The 25269-nt window shown below is 38.0% G+C and overlaps 2 protein-coding genes across 18 annotated transcripts in view; one reads left to right on the top strand and one right to left on the bottom strand.

Moving 5' to 3' along the window:
* Positions 1-25263, bottom strand: part of PPHLN1 (periphilin 1) — a 126239-nt gene extending 100976 nt beyond the window's left edge. For 7 of the 15 annotated variants that reach the window (XR_007717826.1, XM_050749389.1, XM_050749393.1 and 4 more), the window contains exons 1-5: positions 25191-25256; positions 21465-21633; positions 18738-18780; positions 15452-15543; positions 1050-1214 (exon numbers count right to left, since the gene is read on the bottom strand). Coding sequence is in view for 14 of the 15 variants with exons in the window: in XM_050749389.1 (XP_050605346.1) it covers positions 1050-1214; positions 15452-15543; position 18738 (258 nt within the window). In the remaining variant the exon portion in view is untranslated. Of the gene's footprint in view, positions 1-1049; positions 1215-15451; positions 15544-18737; positions 18781-21464; positions 21634-25190 lie in introns of all 15 variants that reach the window. The other 8 variants (XM_050749398.1, XM_050749399.1, XM_050749400.1 and 5 more) reach the window with 4 other exon arrangements.
* The window catches only part of YAF2 (YY1 associated factor 2), a 1232548-nt gene that overhangs the window by 1031650 nt on the left and 175629 nt on the right, over positions 1-25269 (top strand). The gene's annotated exons all lie outside the window — the stretch shown is intronic.

The raw sequence follows: 25269 nt of genomic DNA, 5'->3' as shown, positions 1-25269 counted from the left end.
CAGCTAACTATTTTTTTTTTTTTTTTTTTTGAGACAAAGTCTCGCTCTGTCACCCAGGCTGGAATGCAGTGTTGCGATCTCAGCTCACTACAACCTATGCCTCCCAGGTTTAAGCAATTCTCCTGCCTCAGCCTCCCAAGTAGCTGGGATTACAGGCAACTGCCACCACACCTGACTGATTTTTGTATTTTTAGTAGAGACAGGGTTTTACCATGTTGACCAGGCTGGTCTTGAACTCCTGACTTCAGGTGACCCACCTACCTCAGCCTCCCAAAGTACTGGGATTACAGGTGTGAGCCACCACACCTAGCCAGCTAACATGTTTAAATTGCTTCCTATGACAATGTTTTGAGTGCTTTCTAATCTCAGTTAATAAACAGACTTTAGGCTGGGAGTAGAGGCTCATTCCTGTAATCCTAACACCTTGGGAGGCTGAGGCAGGCAGATCACTTGAGGTCAGGAGTTCGAGACCAGCCTGGCCAACATGGTGAAACCCTGTCTCTACTGAAAATACAAAAATTAGCCAGGCATGGTAGCACGTGCCTGTAATTCCAGCTACTTGGGAGGGTGAGGCAGAGAATCACTTGAACCCAGAAGGCACAGGTTGTAGTGAGCCAAGATCGCGCCACTGCACTTCAACCTAGGTGACAGAGTGAGACTCTGTCTCAAAAAAAAAAAAAAAAGAAAAGTAGGTCATCTAGTAAGAAATGGTAACCACCTGCCCATCACTTATTAAGTACCAAGACAATAGATTACCTTTAAATGGTTTTGCAAATCCCTGCCAATTTTAGGGGATTAAAAAAAGCAGGCTGGTTGGAATTAATTTCATTTAGATAGTGCCACCCAGAGTGCTTACCTACTTTGTCCAGAACCCCAAGATTCTTGACTACTAGGTCCCATCTGACAGCTCCAGCAGGCAATTCACATGAGAGCATCAAGCAGAAAGTGTTTATTCAACTGCTTTCATGGCCGTCACATAAATTTTTTAAATTACATTAATTTTAAACTTATAAGAAATAACAATTAGTACATGGGGGAAATTTACATACTCCTCTGTGAGGTGGACCACTTCTTCGATCATGAGAAAAACTGCGGCCCTCGTCATAGTCTCGGTAATCAACATGACTGTAATATCTACTGTAGCTTCCTTCACCAGGTCTGTCTAGCAGTGGTGGTTTCTTTGGCACAATATTAACTAGTCTATTGTAGCCATCCTAAAACAGACAAAAAGAAATATATACAAATCACTAATTTCTCTATTTGGTTTTGGAAAGGTTTTAAAAAAAGCACAGGAGTTCTTACCCTTAATCAAATAAACTAAATGTATAAACAAAAGCATTAATGAAATAACATAAATATAACTCAATACTAAGGTCTTCACATGGATTAAAAGAAATCAAGTTGTTCAATGAAGAAAGCCAGGTGTTCAAAATAACATGCAGCAATGCAAAAACCAATAATAAAAGAAAAAATACAATATTATCATTTTAATAAAAAATAAACAAGACAGAATGTTACAGTAGCTCTATCCCTAATTGCCTAACAATTTTAGAAATAAAATTATGTAAGACAGCACTCATATTTGGTCTACTGTGTTTGAACTACACTATTTAGAAGAAATATAAACTATTTACACACGAGCAACAGCTAATGATGATACTGAGCCAGAATGATCAAAAGGAAACATTTTGCTATTTTTCCAGCAGTAATGGAGAAGGAGAGCCTTTGGCTTTACAGGTCTAGAAGCAAAATAAAAGCTGATATAAATTTTGAATTAATTTTCAAAGTACTGCAATACATTGTTAATGTTTTAAAAAATGAGTAGGTTTTTTGTGAGACTTGGGGAATTGGACACAGGGAGAATATATGTCTTAGGTTACTGGCTGCTATAAAATAACAAAAATGATTATCAATGAAAAGAAGTAGAGAGCTACAGAACATATATCCATACATAATCTGGACTTGGGCATTCATGGCACATCAATCAATATCAAATGAAATATATGTTTAAAAAAAAAAAAACTGTAAAGCCTGATATAACATAGGATCAATATGAATTAACCAATCTGGAAAAAACCAAAACTTACAAAATATAAAGCCCAACATTCAGAGCTGTTTATCCATCATCCCAAGCCTGTAAAATGAAATTAATACTAACACCTACCTCATGGCATTGTGAGGACTAAATGAGAAATGGAATGCAAAGTGTTTAGTACCGTGTTCAGGCACACAATAAGTTCTCAAAAAATGTTTGCTATATTGATTACTACTGTGCAAGTCTATGGAAAAAAATACAAAGTACGTCAAACTGTTTCCTTAAATTACTTCTTAGCCCTAATGACTACAACTATTCAATTGTTATTAAATGACTATATACTATTCAAATCTCTCAACATGTAGGAAATTTCTCAATGGGTCAGGAAAAAATAAAATCAGTAGTTTATATTTATTTGAGAGCTTAAAAGATCTAATTTTTCCCATGGGGATCTAAGGTGGTTACCTGCTTTAGTATGTTAGATATTAAATTATAAGATATATTCTACATTTACATAAAATGATACCACAAATCAATATATGACTCATTCTTCTACAAACTACCTTTCACAGAGATTTCAATTAAATTTAAGGAAATATTAAGCTGCTCCCCCCCAAAAAAAACCTGGCATTAAGCCAAAATTAGTAAAATTACAATTTACAGCATTTCTAATTGAAAATTTGTCACTCATAAAATCAGAATAACTGACTTCTCCAAATTCCAATAAACCATAAAAAGCCATTACACAACAGTCTTGTTTGAATATGATTATCTGGAGGGATGGTGGGGCGAGTATGCATGCCTAAACACTTCTATGAATCGAGAGCTTATTGTTTTACAAAGCACTCTGTTCCTCTGTTCAACTGCCCCAGTTAATAGAAAGTTATCTGGGGACTGTAAAATGTATTTGGTAAAACTTTAGGAGAAGTAAAATTCAAATCACATTTAGTTACTTATTTAAAAAGTTGCTTTACCAACTGAAGTAAATGAAAACAATCATTCTAAAAGTTGTTTAATGCCAGGCATGGTGGCTCACACCTGTAATCCTAGCACTTTGGGAGGCCAAGGCTGGTGGATCACTCGAGGTTAGAAGGCTGAGACCAGCCTGGTCAATGTGGTGAAACCCCGTTTCTACTAGAAAAAAAAAAAAAAAATTAGTCAGGTAAGGTGTGCATGCCTGTAGTGCCAGCTACTCAGGAGGCTGAGGTAGGAGAATCGCTTGAACCCGGAAGATGGAGGTTGCAGTGAGCCGAGACTGCACCACTGCACTCCAGCTGGGGCAACAGAGCAAGACTCCATCTCAAAAAAATAAATAAAATAAAAATAAAAGTTGTTTAATCAGCAAAAGAAAAAAAAATTCAGTAACAGCTCTTATACCTGGCTATAAGGACCAAGTTGGTATTTTGAGAAAGTGTTCAAATATATGTACATTATACCATCTCTGCTCTGTAGATACCTAATCTTAAAGAAAACTCCCTAGCTACATGAAAAGATTTAAGGAAATAAAGATGACTGCAGGAGCCTGTAACAAAGCAGGACTGTATTTTTAAAGTGTTCATGTCTTATCCAGGTATACCATTCAAGGATTTTTGCTCCCAAAAAAATCTATGATGAGTGGCAAAGAATTTAGAATTTCCCTTTCAAATTTTTTTTTTTTTTAGATGGAGTCTCACTCTGCAGCCCAGGCTGGAGTGCAGTGGTGCAATCTCAGCTCACTGCAACCTACTCGTCCTAGGTTTAAGCAATTCTCCTGTCTCAGCCTCCCGAGTAGTTGTGATTACAGGTGCATGCTACCATGCCCAGCTAATTTTTGTATTTTTAGTAGAGACAGGGTTTCACCATATTAGTCAGGCTGGTCTTGAATTACTGACCTCAAGTAATCCACCTGCCTGGGCCTCCCAAAGTGCTGGGATTAAAGGCATAAGCCACCACTCCTGGCCCTTTCAAAAAGATTATATTGTTGAAATTCAAAGAGTATTTTTATTACCTGCATTGCCAGACATGAATAGAAATAACAATACTGTTTGAAATTCTTACGCAAATCTCACATTAAGCTGTAAACATGTAATTTCCCTTTCTATATGCTAACATAGGTACACAGGCTTAAGGTACTACTGATATGTTTGGAACCTCCATTTTAGAAACATATTGGCAAAAAGTCAATTTAAAAATGGACAAAGACCATGAACAGGCATTTCTCCAAACAAGACATAAAAATGGCCAGCTCCCTAGCTGTAGGCAGCTGCCTAGGTTGCCTTGTACCTAGGCAAGCATTACACTGCTGGGAGAACAGTAGCCAATAGCTGACTGGCATTCTGGCCCTGGTTCATGCCAACTCTGTGTTGACTACACCAAGATGCTAGCATAGTTGAAAAGAAAAAGAAAAAAGAAAAAAAAAAAAAACGAGGCCAGCTGGGCACAGCTGCTCACACCTGTAGTCGCAGATACTTGGGGGGCTAAGGTGGAAGGATCCCTTGAGGCTAGGAGTTCAAGGCTGCAGTGAGCTGATTGGTGACTGTACTCCTCCAGCCTGAGAAAACAGAGTGAGACCCCATCTCCAAGTAATAATATTTTTTTAAAAAAAGGTCAACAGATATATGAAAAGGTGCTTGACATCACTAACCATAGGGAAAATGCAAATTTAAACCACTAATGAGACACCCCCTCACACCCTTAAGGATGGCTATGATCAGAAAGACAAGAGACAACAAATGTTGGCGAGGGTATGAGGGAAAGAGAACCCTAGTACACTGTTGGTGGGAATGTAGATTGGTACAGCCATTATAGAAAACAGTATGGAAATTCCTAGAGAAAGTAAAAATAGAACTACCACATGACCCAGTAATCCCTCTTTTGGGTATATTGTATACCCAAAGGTGATGCAATCACCACCTGTTCAAGATATTCACACTCTCATGTTCATTGCAGCATTATTCACAATTGCCAAATTTAGAAACAACTTAAGTTCCCATGGATGAACAAAAGGATCGAGAAAATCTGGTATATAAATATATTAGTGGAATATTATTCATCCTTACAAAAAGAGGGAGATACTACCATTTATGACACATGGATGTACCTGAAGGACATTATGCTAAGTGAAATAAGCCAGAAACACACACACACAAAAACATTGCATGATGTCATTTATATGTGGAATTTAAAAAAAACGAAACAGAGCTCAAATACAGAGATAGAGGTAACTGGTTACCACAGGTAGGGGAAGAAATGGGGAAAGGCAAGTCAAGGAATACAAAATATCAGATAAGTAGGATGAATAAGTCTAGAGATCTAATGTACAATATGAGGACCAAAATTAATAAAATTGTACTGTATTAGAAATTTTTGTGAAATATACAAATTTTAGGTGTCCTTATCACACAAAAAGATAGCTATGTGAGATGATGAATGTTTGTCTCCTTCACTACAGTAACCACTGTACTATGAATATGCATCCATGTGTATCTGCATCTATATATGTATCCCTTAACATCATGTTGTAAATCTCAAATATACCCAATAAAATTTATATTAAAAATAAGTAAATAAAGATAAAAAATGTAAAGAAAAAACAGGAAAATACCTTGGAAAACAATGGCCCCATAACATACAAACCAGAAATAAAAATTATGACTTATAAAGAATATCTTAAAAGGTTAAGAACAGGCCGGGCGCGGTGGCTCAAGCCTGTAATCCCAGCACTTTGGGAGGCCGAGATGGGCGGATCACGAGGTCAGAAGATCGAGACCATCCTGGCTAACATGGTGAAACCCCGTCTCTACTAAAATATACAAAAAACTAGCCGGGCGAGGTGGCGGGCGCCTGTAGTCCCAGCTACTCGGGAGGCTGAGGCAGGAGAATGGTGTGAACCCGGGAGGCGGAGCTTGCAGTGAGCTGAGATCCGGCCACTGCACTCCAGCCTGGGCAACAGCGTGAGACTCCGTCTCAAAAAAAAAAAAAAAAAAAAAAAAAAAAAAAAAGGTTAAGAATAACAGGGTAATTTTCAATTAATCAAAAAATAAACTCAATGGAGTTGAAACGTTTCTATTATTTCAAATGCAGATATTTCAAATCTTGAATTTAAATATAAAATCTCAATTTACTCCATCAATGATATCAATTTTCACTGCTTCTGTTTATTAGTAAAAATATCTACATACTAATATAGATATTAATATATATCTACATATTAATGATTATATAAGTATCCTTATCAAAAAGATCAGAATTTTCTGCGGATGTTACTAGCATTTCCAAAAAATATGCATAGAATTTATAGGATTTGCTACTCCAAAGTTAGTATTAATGGTATGATCAGTCAGACCAAAAATAAAAAGTACATGTAGCTCATTTAAAAGAAAAGGTCTATCTATTGATAATTTATCTACTCTGGCAGGATATTAAAAACAAACAAAAAAAAACTTGCACATAAATACTTTTGGAAAGTTATACTACAATGAAATTTAAACTTTCAAATCTGTCATCATCTTAGGGGTGAGGTTTCACCCCTAAGATTACTACTGCAAGACCCTCTAAGTGTGTGTAATAAGAATTCTTCAGTTTGCTTATGTTAATGAGAATCTGGTCAGAATAAAATACCTAGTTTTCCAAATGGTGAAATGGTTTTGTTAGAAAATAATCAGCTACTTCTTAATTTGCTACACATTCCAATATAACTATCTGTTACAGGGAATGCTTTCATTTTAGTAAGTAAAAGCACCAAGTTGAAGGTTTTTATTTGATTCAATATAAAAATCTGTATCAAATTTTTCACACTGGCTGGGCATGGTAGCTCACACCTGTAATCCCAGTACTTTGGGAGGCCGAGGGGGGGCAGATCAGCTTGAGGCTAGGAATTCAAGACCAGCCTGGCTAACATGGTGAAACCCCATCTCTACTAAAAATACACGAAATTAAACAGGTGTAGTGGCACACGCCTGTAATCCCAGCTATTTGGGAGGCTGAGGCACAAGAACTGCTTGAGCCTGGGAGGCAGAGGTTGCAGTGAGCCGAGATTATGCCACTGCACTCCAGCCCGGGCAACAGAGCAAGACTCTGTTCCAAAAAAAAAACAATCCATACGGTGGTTAAATCTCATAATTAACTAGGTAAAAATTATTAAATGTTTCTTTAAAAATATTTTTTTTCCAATATGTCATTAAAATTTACTCATTTTAACAAAAAAATTTAATTTAAAATGAAAGTATTAATATAAAAGTATTAAGACCATCTCCCCTAAACATTTTTATCTTCTAGCAATAGATACTGAAATACTTAATGACATCTGAAGTGTGGTATCATGGATTTACTTCAAAATAATCTAGGAGGGAAGAAAGTGGTAGAGGCATAGACAAAACAAGATTGGCAAAGAAGCTGATAATTGATTTCTCCTTTGGGAGTTGATCACATTAATGTTATTATATGCTTGATTTTTTTCCCCTTACAAAACATCAAATAACAACTAAAACACACTAACCTACCAAAGAAGTAAGTAAATACAATGGTATATGTAAATAACGCCATTATGTCCTATCACAATCAACTTACAATGCAAATGTAAGCCTATAAAAACCTTATTGGTCTTATTTACTGCTCTATTCCCAGCACCTAGAACAGCACCTGGCACACAGTAAGCACCACATCCATAATATATATATTATACCCTGGCATCACATGCTTTTTACAGAAAAGTACCATACAAACTATATCTAACTAAAATATTCTATTACACAGGCTGGTAGGCTTTTGCTTTCAAAGGTTGTGATTTCCTAACTCTGATCCCTATAGTCTACAACATGCATTTCTATTGTAGCACTTGTTGATTTATTTCACTCACTGATTCTTCAATGAAATATTGGTGTTTCTGAGTCATTCCAATGTCTTTTGGTGACAGTGGGTCAAAAACATGAAAACTGGTATTGACCCAGAGAGCTAAGACATGTTATTAGAGAACGTAGCCAAGAATTGATCACATTTCTTCTGAAAATAGTGACAACAAAAAGAAAGTTAAGTCCTTGCAATTCTGTCAGCAAAGAAAGCAAAACACCTCTCAAGGCAACTCTACACAAGGGAATATAACTAAATCAAACTCAGCAAAGAAACACTTTTTTTACATTTCATGTATGTAACTTTCCCATTTAAAAAAACTATTAAAAAAATTGCACTCTAGCTAATAATATGTATGCTTGAGGAGTTAATGGGAAGGATACTGTTGTCCACAATTTACTCTGAAATGTATTCAAAAACATAGATGGATTAATAGCATGAATAAATACATGATAAAGCAAGTTTAGTAAAATGTTAATAGTTGAGTCTAAATGGGGAGTATATGGATGGTCACTATAAAATTCTTTTGACTGATGTATGTTTGAAAACTTCCATAATAAAATATTGGGAAGTTGTACGTACATGGAAAAATTTACATGAACACTGATGACTATATAAAATAATAAAAAAATGTGGGGCATAAAAAGAACAGAAATTTAAATATGCCTGTGAAGATTTTGAATAAAAGTGTTTCATGAAATAAGAATGGAAAGAAAAAATATTTCAACATTAACACATTTTAAACAATGTTATATGAAATATCTATATAACTGAATTACTAAATTAAGTAGATTTGACTGTCAAGTTGGTCAAAAGAAAAATTTCTGGATTATGGTTTGAGTACATTTACATTTGAGAACAAGTGGAACTGATATGCATCCCATCTATTCCCTACAAAGGCTCAGATACTTACAAAATTATGTTCTGGATTTACTAAAGGATTTATTTTTGATTGGCTAAACTCTCTAGGAGAGAGAAATAAACAACGACAAGAATTATAAAAAAGATTCAATTAATCTAAGGAAGTAAATATTGTTATTTAACTACTTAATTACAAAAACTAACTATGTAACTCAAATTTACCACAAATGTGACAAAAAAATAAAAAAAAAACTGCTCTTGACATCACTATTCGTCAATATTGTTCTCCCTGCTGCTGCCAAAACCAGAAAAAACTTTTAATGTAAAATAATGTATTTGTTAAAGAAACAGAAAAACGAAGAGGGATAAGCAGATAGGACTGCTTCAGCCCCAGCTCTATTGTAATTGTCCAGAATATAAACTGCTAGTGCTCTGATCCTAATTTCCAAACTTTACAACTTTTAAAAATTCTGAAACTGGAACTTCTCTCCCATTTTCAAAGAAGCTAATGGAAAACCTGACATTTTATGTTGCGACTTCATTAAAATGTTCCATATTACCTACCTGTTTCCCAACAGGCTAAGAAGCTGGACCCCTATAAGTGGAAGTTTACATGTATTTAAAAGCCATTCTGGGCCAGGCATGGTACCTCATGCCTGTAATCCCAATTTGGGAAGCCAAGGTGAGAAGATCGCTTGAGCCCAGGGGTCTGAGGCTGCAGTGAGCTATAGCTGCTCCACTGCACTTCAGCTGGGTGACACAGCAAGACCCTGTGCGTATGTACGTACAAATGAATGAATGAATGAATAAATAAATGCCATTCTGTCACAAAACTTGATAAAGGTTAAGAAATCAGATAACTAAGCTCATAGAAATTATAGGTTTAAAGACAGAAAGTATGCTTTAAAAACAAGAGCTTTACAGGTATCTGGAAGTGTAGATATTCTGTGATGATTGATTTCCTTCCTATAGAAGAAGCGTATATATTTACAAACAAAGTCTCTGTAGTGCACTTCTTTGAACTTTAGTCTTCCACCTACCTACCCAAGTTTAAGACCAAATAAAAATTTCTGCGAAAGCCCCTTATAAAAGTGACTTACTATTTATAGGTAAAGAATTTAAAAGCATACCATAAAGTGCTAAAATAATGACTAGTAAATTTGTTAAGCTGTACACTGAGGATAAGATTGCCAAAACTCAAATTAAGTATAATTTAACATCAAAACCAAAGTATATCAGTGTTCAATTGTCTTTTCAGGTTTATCAAGGCTAGAAACTCAGAAAACAGCTGCTTTCATTAATGAGGTCATACTACTACAGAAGGTACCTTCCCAACAGTCACCACTTCACGTTGCACTTTATGTCACATCTAGTAGTTCCTCAAATACATTTCTTTTGTATCAGAATTGATCATAAATGGGCAAAGGGTGTACCAAGAAAAAAGGGAGAAGCCGGGCGCGATGGCTCCCGCCTGTAATCTCAGCACTTTGGGAGGCCGAGGCGAGTGGATCACCTGAGGTCAGGACTTCGAAACCAGCCTGGTCAACAAGGCAAAATCCCATCTCTACTAAAAATACAAAAAATAACTGGGCGTGGTGATGGGCGCCTGTAACCCCAGCTACTCAGGGAGGCTGAGGCATGAGAATCACTTAAACCCGGGAGGCAGAGGTTGCAGTGAGCTGAGATTATGCCACTGCACTCCAGCCTGGGCAACAGAGTAAGACACCATCTCAAAAAAAAAAAGAAAAAAAGGGAGAGAAATGTAGTAAAATTGTTTTTTGATAAAGAACAGGATTCAAATATACAAAACAAAATAGAATGTTACCTTCCTCTCTTCCAGGCACTAACAATAGTGGGTTACCAACTTAACTAGTTTTACATCTTGAAAAAAATAATCTGCCTTTTCAAAACTTTGGAGGTATGACATACATACAAAAAAGTGTACAAATCACAAATGTATTGCTGGATAAATTTTCACAAGGTGTAAGTACCACCCAGATTAAGAGAATATTCCTAGCGCAGCAAAATCGTTCATTGTGCGGTCTCCCAGTCACTACTTCCTCTTCCCAGAAGAAACCACTTTCACTTGTTTTGGAATGTGACATAAAATAAAACACGCAGAATAAACTCTTGTGACTGACTTCTTTCTTTTAATATTATGTTTGTGAAGTTTATCCATGTTGTTGCACCTGGGAGTAGCCCATTTATTCTCATTGGTGTATAATTTAAACAATCAACTTTGCTGTTGGACATATGGTTTGTTGCCAGTTTGACGCTCTTACAAATAATGCTTCTTATGAACTTTCTCATATATACCAATATGATACGCTAATATGGTTTTTAAAATAACATTAGATTATCTAAGCGAATATTTTGAAAAAAATTTTTCCTTTTTTTTTTTGAGACAGGATCTCTCCCTCTGTTGCCCAGGCTTGAGCTCAGTGGCACAAAACACGGCTCACTGCAGCCTCAACTTCCTGGGCTCAAGCAATCTTCCTGCCTCAGCTTCCCAAGTAGGTGGGACTACAGGCATGCACCACCATCCGTGGCTAATTTTTAAAATTTTTTGTAGAGACAGGGTCTCACACTGTTGCCCAGGCTGGTCTCAAACTCCTGGGCTCAAGTGATCCTCCTACCTTGGACTCCCAAAGTGCTCAGATTATAGGCATGAGCCACTGTATTCAGCCTCAAAACTTTTAATAAGTTATATTTTCATTAGATTAAAAGTAAGAAAATATAACTATTTACATTTCTAGTTCAACTACTTTAACCCGAAGATTCAGTGGGTCCATTAAATCAGATGTAAATACAAAACTACTTTTTTCAACTAACTTTAGATAAAAACAACAGCAGTGGACGTATCTGTGACTTTGTTATTAACAGAAATCACAGATAATTTTATGCCATGTTACAGCTAACTGTTACAGGTATTGCAAAATATCATTTGGAACACTCATCACTACTTTAAAATTACAGCAATGAAGCCGCCACCACTAGCTTTTGATATTTAATGGCCTACTAAAGAAGTAACTCTATTACTAGATCACAAATTTGGTTTTTAATAGTTTGATAATCATTCTCAAATGTAAGTGCACTTAGTTCTGTGCATTTTATTTATAGGTTTAAAAATGTTATTCTGAGAAGGGATACATAGGCTTCACCAGACTGCTATAGGGATCCATAGCACAAAAAAAGGTTAAGAATCTACGCTTTATTTAACTAAGATGCAGATGTAACACAGAAGGCACAGGGGATGATCTTCAAGAGCCATTTATTTCCCTATTGAGGGAAAGAGAAGGCTTTAAATTACTAACCAAAATAAGCCCAAAAAATGTACCAGAAAAAAATGTACCAGAAAAGAAAGAATGCACCAGAAATAAAAGGACCTGAGTCTTGGGAAGGAGGGATATGGAAATACAGAAAGAAGGATTTGTATAAACTAGGAGAGGCTGATTGGGGGAACAGAAAGACCAATCTAATGGAATTGAAGAAAAAGGAGAGAAATGAACCTGCAAAAGGTCTGCTCAGGTCCTGTGCTCTCAAAAAGAGAAAAACAATCTAGGCTCCTCCATGAGGAACCAAGCAGTCAGTTGACTTAAGGAAGTAAGGTTTACTTTTAGGCATTTAAGAGACAGCTGAATACATCTAGTCTGATTTTAAGGACAATTGTGTTATAAAACATATCTCCCTACCTGCTTACTTCTCATAAAATTATGAGGAATGAGAAGCCTGTTTCATATTTACACAAACACAGATAGTATTAAATGAAAATGTTTGGTTTTGTTTAGATTTTTCCACAATATGCTGATTCATTAAAGACTTCCATCACCTGTCATTTTTACCTCAACTCCTGTCACTATCAATGACTTCAATTCATATACATCTGTATTTTTTAAATTCTGCATGTAAGAATCACTTAAACTTTTAAACAATACCGAGGTCCACATTACACCCACAGAGACGATAATTTAATTATCTAAGACGGGACCCATACAGTGGTACTGAAGAGCTCTCCAGGAAATCTTAATGTACAGCAAGGATTGAGAGCTTCTGATCTAAATCACAAATCTAAAGTCTATCCTAATAGTCTCCTTGCTCTCAACTCCAATAACTTACACTAGCTCTCTATTCTCATTGTCACACACTGAACTTCACTCAAAATTGTTCCATCTTGGAAATCCCACACTCTAAAATACTGATTACCTATCTTTCTGCTACACCAAAGCCTTCCCTAAGCCTTTCCTGTCCCTCAACCACTCATTTCTTTCAATCTCCTGTCCCTCTCAGCCTCACTCTCTTTATCAGCCCATACCAAATGGCATATTACTTCAATAATTCTCTGGGTTAGCACCGTCAACATCCTTATCTCCCTGGGTCCACCACTCATTTTACAATCTTAAATCAATACAATAACCTGCCTTCCTCTGCCCCAAAGTAATAAAGCACACAATCCTACAGACTGGTGCCCAGTTGATGGCATAACCATACAGAAAACCCTTTTAAGTATCTTCAAAACACAGAATTTAAAATTCCTAATGGGGCCGGGAGTGGTGGCTGACGCATGTAATCCCAGGACTTGAGAGACCAAGGCAGACGGATCACTTCAGGCCAGGAGTTCAAGACCAGGCTGGCCAACATGGCAAAACCCTGTCTCTACTAAAAATACAAAAATTATATGTGGGTAGCAGTGGCAGTGGTTGATGCCTGTAATCCCAGCACTTTGGGAGGCTGAAGGAGGTGGATCACTTGGGGTCAGGAATTTGAGACCAGACTGGCCAACATGGTGAAACCCCATCTCTACTAAAAATACAAAAATCAGCCAGGCGTGGTGGCTTATGCCTGTAGTCCCAGCTGCTCAGGAGGCTGAGGCAGGAGAATTGCTTGAACCCAGGATGCAGAGGTTGCAGTGAGCCAAGAATGTACCACTGCACGACAGCCTGGGTAAGAGAGTGAGACTCCATCTCCAAAAAATAAATAAATAAAATTTTTAAAAAGCCAGGCATGGTGGCATGCAATCCTAGCTACTCAGGAGGCTGAGGCACAGGAATTGCTTGAACCCGGGAAGTAGAGGATGTAGTGAGCCAAGATCGCACCACTGCACTCCAGCCTGGGCTACAGAGTAAGACTGCCTCAAAAAAAAGAAAAGAGGCTGGGCATGGTGGCTTATGCCTATAATCCCAGAACTCTGGGAGGCCAAGGTGAGCAGATCACCTGAGGTCAAGAGTTTGAGACCAGCCTGGTCAACATGGTGAAACCACGTCTCTACTGAAAATACAAAAATTAGCCAAGTGTGGTGGCGGATGCCTGTAATCCCAGCTACTCAGGAGGCTGAGACAGAAGAATTGCTTGAACCCAGGAGGTGGATGTTGCAGTGAGCCGAGACTGCGCCACTGCACTCCAGCCTGGGTGACGAGAGTGAAACTCCATCTCAAAAAAAAAAAAAAGGAAAAGAAAAATTCCTAATGGGATATATCCTTGGCAGAGTGGCAGAGGGGAGAGGGGAAATAAAGAAAAAAGTCATCCCTTTTCCCTACAAGTAAACTACAGAATAACCTTATCAAGTAAAAAATATAAATAAAAACACTGGGATTTTGATTAAAAACATAAAGTCTACAAATTAACCTGGAAATAAATGACATAGAGTAATAATTAAGTCTGGCCATCCTGAAATATAATGGGCATCTTTATTTGTTCCATCTTAAATCATTTTAAATAACCCCAACCTGGACTGTAATTTAGGACAATGACAAACCTAAAGACGATACCACCCATCAAAGTGGGCTATAGGATTAAATGTGACACAAGTAAAAAATAACTAAAATAGAAATAAATATTTGTGGCTTCTGATGGTATATAATGAATCTATAATATATTCATATACCATCACCACAACCTTAGTCCCTTGGTGCTTAGAATGGGTCTGTGCAAAAGTTTAAGTTAGCTTTTTGACCTTCCCCAAACCCTCCTTTAGACCTCCATAGGGGATTCTGGGGAGTCAGTACACATAGTCACTCAAATAAATATTGAGCTTCTATTACCTGCTAAATACTAGATGTAGCACTGGAAATAGTAAACAAAAATAGAAAAAATAGTAAACTTTTCTAAGTTCTTTGGGCTTAGAAAAGACTTGGCTCAAAATCCCCAATTCCCAGAGCAACAAAGAGACAAGAAGTAGGAGAGCACACCAGAAGCTGCCTGTCTGCCTGACCCTGAGCCTCAAGGCATTCTTACTTACCATCCAGACTGCCTGACCACAGGACAGCACACCTGCAGCAATCCTAACAAGGGATATTAACATGTTTCCACGCTAGGAAGAGAGTTCCTCTCTCTTAGAATGAAAGCCTACTTTTAGAATTTCATATATTCAATTTGTAACATTTTTAGGAATATAGAAAAAAAACAGGTAACAGCCAATAACAGCAGGAGCAGGTACCCAAATACTTCTTTGTTAACTGATAGTATAATCTTTATAAAATCTGTAATTTTGTCCACAAATTAAATTAAATATAAACCCTTCATTTTAGAAACTTAAACAAGAAATATAAATAATAAGTTTTCTACTTAAATAAAACGTTGTCTTTTATTTTCGAACTTTTAACTTTTAAAAGATAAGCTTGATCTCTTTTGTAACCTACACTGGTAAATTTCTGACACTTGGCCTAGCTTTGGTCTATCAAATTAACTCAGACACTAGGTTTTTTAATCATTCAATATGTAGGAGTAACTTACACTGGGATGACTTCGAGGAGGTGCTCGTTCTCTCGGAATTCTATCATATTCGTATCGTCCCTCAGACCACATTTCGTCTCTTCTGTAAGCCACTAAAGGGAAAAAAAAAGAATTATGGTTTTTATGATACTAGGAAGTAACAGAAAAGATAGGAAGGAATAAATGATTACTTTCCAACACAAATATTTTCCAGAGATCTTAAGGGGGGGAAAAAATGAAAGTGACCAAAAGGAAAAATGTTTCTTCCAAATAATTGAGATTTTCTTTAAAAAAAAAATAATAATAATACAGAAAGCCCTATCTTCCTTCTTAGGCAAGACTATTTAAAGTTTCAAAGAGATTATTGCCACCAATTATGGGAGGAAAATCCATAATACTTCAGATCACAAATACTTCTTCATTCTCCCATAGCAAAAAATAGAAACGATTCATTTTAATGAACACTTTAAATGGCTGATAAGCAAAGCTATTCCTATTTCTTGGTGAATAGTTCGTATAAATAACATTAGTTTTTTGCTTTTCTATAGTCTTCATTTAATACATATCTACTCTATGTTAAATAATGTGTTTTTAACTGAAAAATGTGTTAAATGAACAATCCTGCAAAAACACACTCAACAATCCCTGAAAGAAACCACTCCTGATTTTTTTAATGCTATAAATTTATTTTAATGCAAAGGCCGCCTCACAAAATGTGAAATTAAAAGTTCCGTCAACATTTTTCAGGTTTGGGATTCAAAGAAGTGGGGGTGGGAGGGTGTATTCTTTACATAAATGCTTCCTACTTTGACAGCTGATACATTCTGGGTAGAGGGTGAATACAGTGTTATAGAATTCAAGGGTATACAGCCACAAGAAGAGATGAAAATAGAAACTGAACAGACAAAAGACAAGGTAAACAAGGCAAACAAGAGATGAGAATAGGGTACGGGAAAAGAGATCATTTATATGAAATGGCAATACCATAAATCAGAAGTTGGCAAATTTTTCTGCAAAAGATCAGACAAATATTTTCAGCCTTGTAGGTCACAGATCTCTTTTACAACTACTCAAATCTCCAGCCACAGACAATATACATAAATGTATGAATGTGTAAACTGTATTTACAAAAACAGGCTAGCGCTTGCAGGCAGTAGCTTGACAACTTCTGGAGTGGATGACAAATGGTTAACAGAGAAGAATCAGGAGAAAGTGAAGTAATCATGGAGCAGGTTCTAAAGCAAGAACGGTGAACCATCCTGATGTGTAGAAGAACCACCATGAGCAAGAAACGAAAATGGTCCAGGTAGTAAGTTAGTGCCTTTCAGTACATAGAAAGTAGGGCACAGATATGTGAAGAAGAAACACATTTCAAAAAAGACTTAATGTCAAAAGATTTTTGGTGGCTCCTTATAATGTAATACTGAGGGAGGGGGAAACAGATCGCTATTCCATTTTGGCAGTACAGAATAGCTATAGCATTCTAATGATTCAGTTAGTTTAGGTTAAGGAAAAATTAAAGGCTGCAAGAAGGGTGGAACTTTTTTTTTTGATGTTATTATAGTAAAGCAACCAATTTTCTCTGTAAAAACATACCTATAATATTTTCTAATACAAACAGATCCAATATAATGAATTAGCTAGCCAAAGATGCCTAGGAAAACATACTTTAAATCAAAAATTAACTTTTTCTCAAAACACACATTCAAGAGAAAAAAATTAGCTTGTAACATTATGCATGAATAAAACTGAATTCTCTGTCTACAAAAAGACCTCATTTAATAATGTATGATTCCAAGCAATCAGTCTTTTAGGTGCAAGAATTTATGGAAGCTTGAAAGGTAAGTAAATTGTCAACATTACTCCTCCTCCACCACCTTTACTGAATCCACTAAAGGTTTCAGTCTAAAGAGTTAGATTTTATCCTTTTTAAGATACAGTACAGAGAAATAGTAATAGCAATGAATTAAAATCAAATCAAAGGGGGAAAACATCAACAGCTATACCCAGAAGAAAAACAGACATATGAGCAAACAGTTCACAAAAAAATACAAATGGCTCTTAAAAATCTTTTGAAAAGACGTTCAACCTCCTTCAAAATAAAGAAGATGAAAACCAAAACTATAATGGCATACTTATTTTCATCCAAAAGCTCTGCAAAAATCCAACTGCAGTGATGAGATTAAAGAAAGCAACACTTACATAGGTTAATAAAGGAAGTTGGCCAGGCGCGGTGGCTCACGCCTGTAATCCCAGCACTTTGGGAGGCCGAGGAGGGCGGATCACGAGGTCAGGAGATCAAGAACATCCTGGTTAACACGGAGAAAGCCCGTCTCTACTAGAAATACAAAAAATTAGCCAGGCGTGGTGGCGGGCGCCTATAGTCCCAGCTCCGTAGAAGGCTGAGGCAAGAGAATGGCATGAACCCAGGAGGCAGGGCTTGCAGTGAGCCAAGATCGTGCCACTGCACTCCAGCGTGGGCAACAGAGTGAGACTCTGTCTCAAAAAAATAAATAAATAAAATAAAAATAAAAAAGTTTAAAAAAAGGAAGTATAACTGGTACAGATTGGGAAGAATTTGGCAATATTTATTAAAATTTTAAAAACACATACGCTTTGACCTGGCAATTCTACTTCTAGGTATAATTGTACACCTTTGCATAGCAAAGATTGAAAGGAACTTAAAATATTCATCAAAATAGCACAAATTAAATTGCTGAACCAATCAGTTACATTTATACAAAAGGAATATTTTGTACTCCTTTTGTAAATTGACCAATCAGTTACATTTATACAAAAGGAGTATTTTTGCAAACCATTTCAAAGAAAAGTAACCCCAGTAACAATATGAAAAGACTGCCAAGATACACTGCTAAGCAAAGAAAAGCACAGTAAAAAGGCCAGGTATGAATATATATGCATATGTACAGACTACTCCTGGGAGTAACAACAAGAGAATGTAACAGCAATTACCTCTGGGGAGAACTAGGTAGCTGGGCAGAGGATGAATACTTTACTGCACAATGTATATATACTATTATGTATTACAAAAGTATGTAACTGTTTTTAAAGTTCCTGAAAATCATTCAATAAGCATAACATGTGAAGTGATGGTAAAAATGATTAATGTAAATTAATACACTAAAGGAGAATGTAAATAAAAATAAGGTTTGTAATAAATGAGAAAAATAAACAAGAGTTCTAAAGAAACACTATGTAGTTTAATACTGAAATATTAAAATTTACTGGTGTCCCACAAAAAATGTAACAATAACTACTATATTAAATACTACTATACCATACTTACTTGAGTCCTTTTAGGAATCAAATTTAACGTTTTCAACAATTTCCTGTAAGGGGGGGAAATACAGACATAAAGATTTGTGTCTGTATAAACCAACCAATATAGAGAAATAATTAAACCTTCATTAATTGTGTAAACAGAACTCTCAAGCCAAACTCCCTTCAAACATACTCTTGAAAATAGAAGATATTATTTTGGCCACCAGAGGCCACCCAAGTTTCATAAGAACAAAATTATAATAAGAGAATTCTAGTCCTAGAATTCTAGTCTAGAATTTTGCCAGTTGAGAGCTGGGCAAGTCGTCTCTCTTATCCTTATCTCTGAGATTGTACTAGATGTTTAAGGTTGTTTGTTAGCTGTTATTATAAACACTGGCTTCAAAATACCTCCATAGTTCAGTATGATGAAAATTACCATCTCCTATGGTAATTAGAAGACAGAATACACTAATATCATCTTACATTCAAATGGAAACTTGCAATTTTCTTTTTCTTTATTTTACTTAGACAAGGTCTCACTCTGTTGCCCAGGCGGGAATGCAGTGAGGCAAACACACCTCACCGTAGCCTTGACCTCATGGGCTCAAGCGATCCTCCCAACTCAGCCTCCCTAGTAGCTGGAACCACAGGAATACCACCACACCTGGCTAATTTTATTTTTCAGCAAGTCATGTCTTACCATGTTGCCCCCATGATAGAACCTTGTAATTTTCAAAGGATTTAAAAATAGCTGATAAGTACAGCAAGCTTCCTGATTAGTGGCATATGTTGTTTATGGTATTATCCAGGCTTAGGAAATTGACCAGTTAGTGATGAAAATAGACTCCCAGTGAGTGATCCTGCTACCTGCCACATCATCACTACGTCTCCGCGTATCAGTGCAGTTTCAACGGTACTCCAGAAAAGTTATCTAAGCCCCCAACAAGATATGCAAACTGAAGAACCAACAGAAAAATAGAAGGACCCTCTACATCACAATTAGGCAGAGAACAGAATTAGAACTCAGTGTGGAGAATACATGCTTCATTTAGAAGTGTACTAATAACTAGCTCTGGATTATAAAAATCTTGTTCTCTTATGCCATATTCAATGAAGACAGTATGCTTAATATACCATCATGGGATATTTAATTCCAGAAAGAAAAGAAGCCTTTCTTAAAGCACTCCATTGGGCTACCCAACCACTGTTACATTAACTTCACCTGAGGGCTGAGAGGGTACAGAGGACTTGCACTCTAAGCAAAAGTGTCATGGAAATTGAGAAAACAAAGTCACAGGCAACATCCTTCTGTCAAACCATTAACTCTGAATCCAAAGCCAAGATAATGGATCTGTTTTTTCATTTTATCCAATCTGGTTATAGTAGCAACTTAGGCTATAGTAACTCTGCATTCCAACCTAGTCAGCTTCCATTATTAAATATACTCAGGATAAATAGCTTCCCCTCCCCCCCAAACTCATTCCTTCACTTTTTATATTCATTCAACAACTATTGATAGTCAACTAGGGTTACTGAACAGCAGTCACATTTGACCTCAAACTTTAGCTGAACATAGGTCTTTGCACTGGCAATTCCCTGCACAGAATGTTCCTCTCCAGGTGTAGGGAAAAGAAAGAGAGATCAGACTGTTACTGTGTCTATGTAGAAAAGACATAAGAAACTCCATTTTGATCTGTACCATGGCCGGGCGTGGTGGCTCACGCCTGTAATCCCAGCACTTTAGGAGGCCGAGGGAGGGGGATCACGAGGTCAAGAGATCAAGCCCATCCTGGCTAACACAGTGAAACCCCGTCTCTACTAAAAATACAAAAAATTAGCTGGGTGTGGTGGCAGGCACCTGTAGTCCCAGCTACTCAGGAGGCTGAGGTAGGAGAATCGCTTGAACCCGAGAGGCAGAGGTCGCAGCGAGCCGAGATCTCGCCATTGCACTCCAGCCTGGGTGACAGAATGAGACTCTGTCTCAAAAAAAAAAAAAAAAAAAAAAAAAAAAAATATCTGTACCCTGAACAACTGTTTTGCCTTGAGATGCTGTTAATCTGTAACTTTAGCCCCAGCCTTGTGCTCACAGAAACATGTGTTGTATGGTATCAAGGTTTAAGGGATCTAGGGCTGTGCAGGATGTGCCTTGTTAACAGTATGTTTACAGTCATCGCCATTCTCCATTCTCGATTAACCAGGAGCACAATGCACTGCGGAAAGCCGCAGGAACCTCTGCCCAGGAAAGCCGGGTACTGTCCAAGGTTTCTCCCTACTGAGCCAGCCTGAGATATGGCCTCATGGGATGGGAAAGACCTGACCGACCCCTAGCCTGACACCCGTGAAGGGTCTGTGCTGAGGAAGATTAGTAAAAGAGGAAAGAAGGCCTCTTGTGGTTGAGGTAAGAGTAAGGCCTCTGTCTCCTGCATGCCCCTGGGAATGGAATGTCTCGCGGTATAAAACCCAATTGTACATTTGTTCTGTTCTGACATAGAAGAAAACTGCCCTGTGGCTGGAGGCGAGATATGCTGGCGGTAATGCTGCTCTGTTCTGTGGATGTTTGTGTGGAGAGAAGCATAAATCTGGTCTACGTGCACATCCAGGCATAGTACCTTCCCTTGAACTTATTTGTGACAGATATCTTTGCTCACATGTTTTCTTGCTGACCTTCTCCCCACTATCACCCTGTTCTCCTGCCGCACGCCCCTTGCTGAGACAGTGAAAATAGTAATCAATAAATACTGAGGGAACTCACACACTGGTGTCGGTGCAGGTCCTCCATATGCTGAGCGCCGGTCTCCTGGGCCCACTGTTCTTTCTCTATATTTTGTCTCTGTGTCTTATTTCTTTTCTCAGTCTCTCGTCCCACCTGACGAGAAATACCCGCAGGTGTGAAGGGGCAGGCCACCCCTTCATCCAGGTATCTGTGGAATTAACTTTCCTGCCCTTCAATGTCACCTTCTTAATGTCACTTAACTAACAGATCCCCCAGTTGTGCTATTTTTAATTAGACTAATAATCTAAGATACTATATAATGTACTTTTAATACACATTAGTCCTTCACTAGTAGTATTTCTACCAGTAGTATTTCTAGTAGTGAGGGTGTAATCTGTATTAAAAGTACACTATATAGTATCTTAGATTATTAATGCTAATAATAATAAACAGCAGGAATGTCTACTTGTTCATTGATGAATATTAAGCTCCTAGAACAATTTGCACACTGTGCTCAGTATTCAGAGTGAATTAATATTCTAATGCTTCTATTAGAAAATATTTGAAATTCCAGGCCAGGCGCGGTGGCTCACACTTGTAATCCCAGCACTTTGGGAGGCCGAGTGGGGGTGGATCACGAAGTCAGGAGATCCAGACCATACTGGCTAATAGAGTGAAACCTCATCTCTACTAAAAATACAAAAACAAAATTAGCCAGGCGTGGTGGTGGGCACCTGCAGTCCCAGCTACTTGGGAGGCTGAGGTAGGGGAATGGCGTGAACCCAGGAGGGGGAGCTTGCAGTGAGCAGAGATCGCACCACTACATTCCAGCTTGCGTGACAGAGTGAGACTCCGTCTCAAAAAAAAAAAAAAAAAAAAAAAAAAAGAAAATATTTGAAATCCAGACAACTAAACATAAATTTTAGAACATAATTAGTTAAGGTCGTTGAAAAAAAAAATTAACTGATGCCGGGGCCCAGTGCAGTGGCTCATGCCTGTAATCCCAGCATTTTGGGAGGCTGAGCCAGGTAGATCATTCGAGATCGGGAGTTCAAGATCAGTCTGGCCAACGTGGTAATACCCCGTTTCCACTTTAAAAATATACAAAAATTAACCGGGCATAGTGGCACATGCCTGTAATACCAGCTACTCAGGAAGTTGAGGCAGGAGAATCCCCTGAACCTGGGAGCTGGAGGGTACAGTGAGCCATGATCGTCCCACTGCACTCCAGCCTGGGCAACAGAGCAAGACACCGTCTCAAAAAATAAAAAAATATAAAGTACTGTATTCTCTACTAGTTTCACAAGTCACTTGACTTTCCAACGCTCTAAGGATATTTCTTCTATAAGCCCAAATGTACTGCACTAAACTTAGTAGGAGATCCCTGATTGTCCATTATAATTGATCAATTAACTGAAATTACACAAGTAAACAAAAATGCCAGATGTCTGCCTACATATAATATTTATAAATCTGAATCTTATTTCATATATGGATTGAGGTTAAGGTCTTAACTGGTCAGCCTCCTTCCAGTGTTTTACCCTCCATTTTACCCTAAAAAAGGATAATCAACAGTTAATGCATATTCATAATGTGAAGTTTCCAGGATCAAGAATCCAAGTGGTTTATTAACCATAATAAATCCAAACTTCTATCTTCCATATGCCACCTTCTATTATATCTAACCTTCTATTCTCTCCAAAAGCATATAATTATGCCAGTTTCCTTATTGTGCCACAAACAGACTAACACACACTATCACAGAGCTGTTTATTTTCCAAACTGGATACCTTTTCCTATTCTCTCATTTGACATCCAACAGTCCATCAAGGCCCAACTCAAAACCTATTATTCTCCACAAAGCCCATTAAATAAATCCTACATGACTTAAAACAGATTCCAAACTAGTGACTGATAGGCCACATGAGACTTGTGTTTGACCCATTTTTTTTTAAATAAAATTCTATTCCACCGACAACATTTAAAAACTGGGAGAGGATGCTTTTTTAAAAATTCTATTTCCAACTTTTTTTGAAAAAAGTAGATGTTCTGGCAAAACTAGGATCATATTCTCACAGAGCCACAACCAGCTGTAGCTGAGTGGCAGGTGACTCCTTTTATGGGTGAAGTATTCATTAACGTTAACTGTCTGATCTCTGAGACCATACCTTCAGCACCTGCAATCATTCAAGAAATACCTGACTGTCTTATGTGCCAAGAACAGTATTAGCTACTGGCGTAACAAAGACCAACAAGACAAACACAGTCCCTCACCGATAGCCTCGCTTAGTAGGGATGGCAAAGAAACAAGCAATTAGGATACGTGTGATAAATGCCGTAAGGGAAGTGCAGGGCAGCTAAGAGTACACAGCAAAAATACCTAACTCTATGGAAGTTAGGGAATACCCCTCAAGTAAAGTGACAGCTAAACTCAGATCTTTAGTAGAAGTTATCCAGAAAAAGGCAAGAGGGAACAGGGAGCTCAAATGTCCCAGTGAGACAAAAGAGCCTTTGTGAAGATACTGAGGGAAGACAGTATTTTAAGGAATTGAAATCAGTTCAACATGGCTACAGCCATGCCCAAATTTTAAATGCAGGGTCAGAGAAAGGGCTCAACTGAAATGGCTCGCAGGAAAAGCTACGTGTTATCAATAGTAAAGGTTAGGAGATGAAAGAGAATTTCACTAAAGAAGTTGAATACGTAAAATAGTTTAAGCAGGAAATAGATGTTTCAGAAAGCACAGATGGGGGTGTTGAGGGGTTAAATGGGGAAGAAACGAAGAAGTAGTGATAGCCTAAGTCGAAAGGAAGCACAAAGCAGCATGGAAATGAGACTATAGCACAGAAGACCAAAGAGGCTTACATCTTGTGCGGTAACCAAGGATAACAGGGATGTAATGCATAGTAGGTTTGGCCGGCCACAAGTTTGCCAAGAGACTTAGTCCCAGCGGTCCCCTGGCGGCCACGGAGGTATTCAGGCCTCTCAAAATTCAGCTGCGCCCTGGATGGATTGCACTTCCGTCCCTCTAGAAGACATCGGCTTCACTCTGGATAGATTGTGCAGGCTCCAGGAGAGGCTCTGGGTTCCAGGCTGCTAGAACGCAGGCTCCCAGGGAGTGGTTAGAGGCCTGGTCTGTATGTGCTGGTGGGTAGAAGTATAAACTACCTTGCATTATGTTCTGATTTTTCTGTAGGAATGATGGGCACGTTATGGCCTCTTACAGAAAAAGCAGTGCGTAGCCATTATAGATTTACAGGAAGAGAAAAGGTGCCAAGAAGTTCAACATTTGTCCATACCCACGCTAAAGATGAGTCATTCTGTGAATCTAACTCTCCCCAAGTTGTCCTTGTCTCCCCAACTAGACTGAGATCTCCACCAGAAAACAAAACAAACCAAAAAAAAGGTCCGTTTATTTTGTAGTTCCCAAAGTGCCTAATAGCTGGGTACGGCGAACACCTTCAGTACAATTACGAACTTCCTGACTGCTCTCGGGTTACTGAAGTTACCTAGCTCAGTCTTCTTTTTGCATATTAGGGCGCTACAGAGAGGCGAACTCGTATCTTAAGACTCAATACTTCCCTTTATTCCAAACTCCACTGCGTCTCTCCACCCTCAACCGCATGGGCAGAATTGCTGCACAATTCAAAGGCAGGAGAATCCAGGACCCGACACAGAAAACTCCCGCCTGCCCCCGCTAAACCCCCAGCGTTTAGCAGCCCGCACTCGCTCTGCATCCATCTCTGGGAAAGGTAAAAGTCGCTCACCGACTCTGGCCCTCCGAGACACCCCGTAAACGTAGTGGTCCGCTCGCCGCCGTTATCCCAGTAGGCACTTCCGGCGCGC

The sequence above is a fragment of the Macaca thibetana genome, chromosome 11 (genome assembly GCF_024542745.1).
Source record: "Macaca thibetana thibetana isolate TM-01 chromosome 11, ASM2454274v1, whole genome shotgun sequence".
NCBI classification, from domain to species: Eukaryota; Metazoa; Chordata; class Mammalia; order Primates; family Cercopithecidae; genus Macaca; species Macaca thibetana.
The sequence above is the reverse complement of the archived record's forward strand: the minus strand, read 5'-3'. Positions and strand labels throughout refer to the sequence as shown.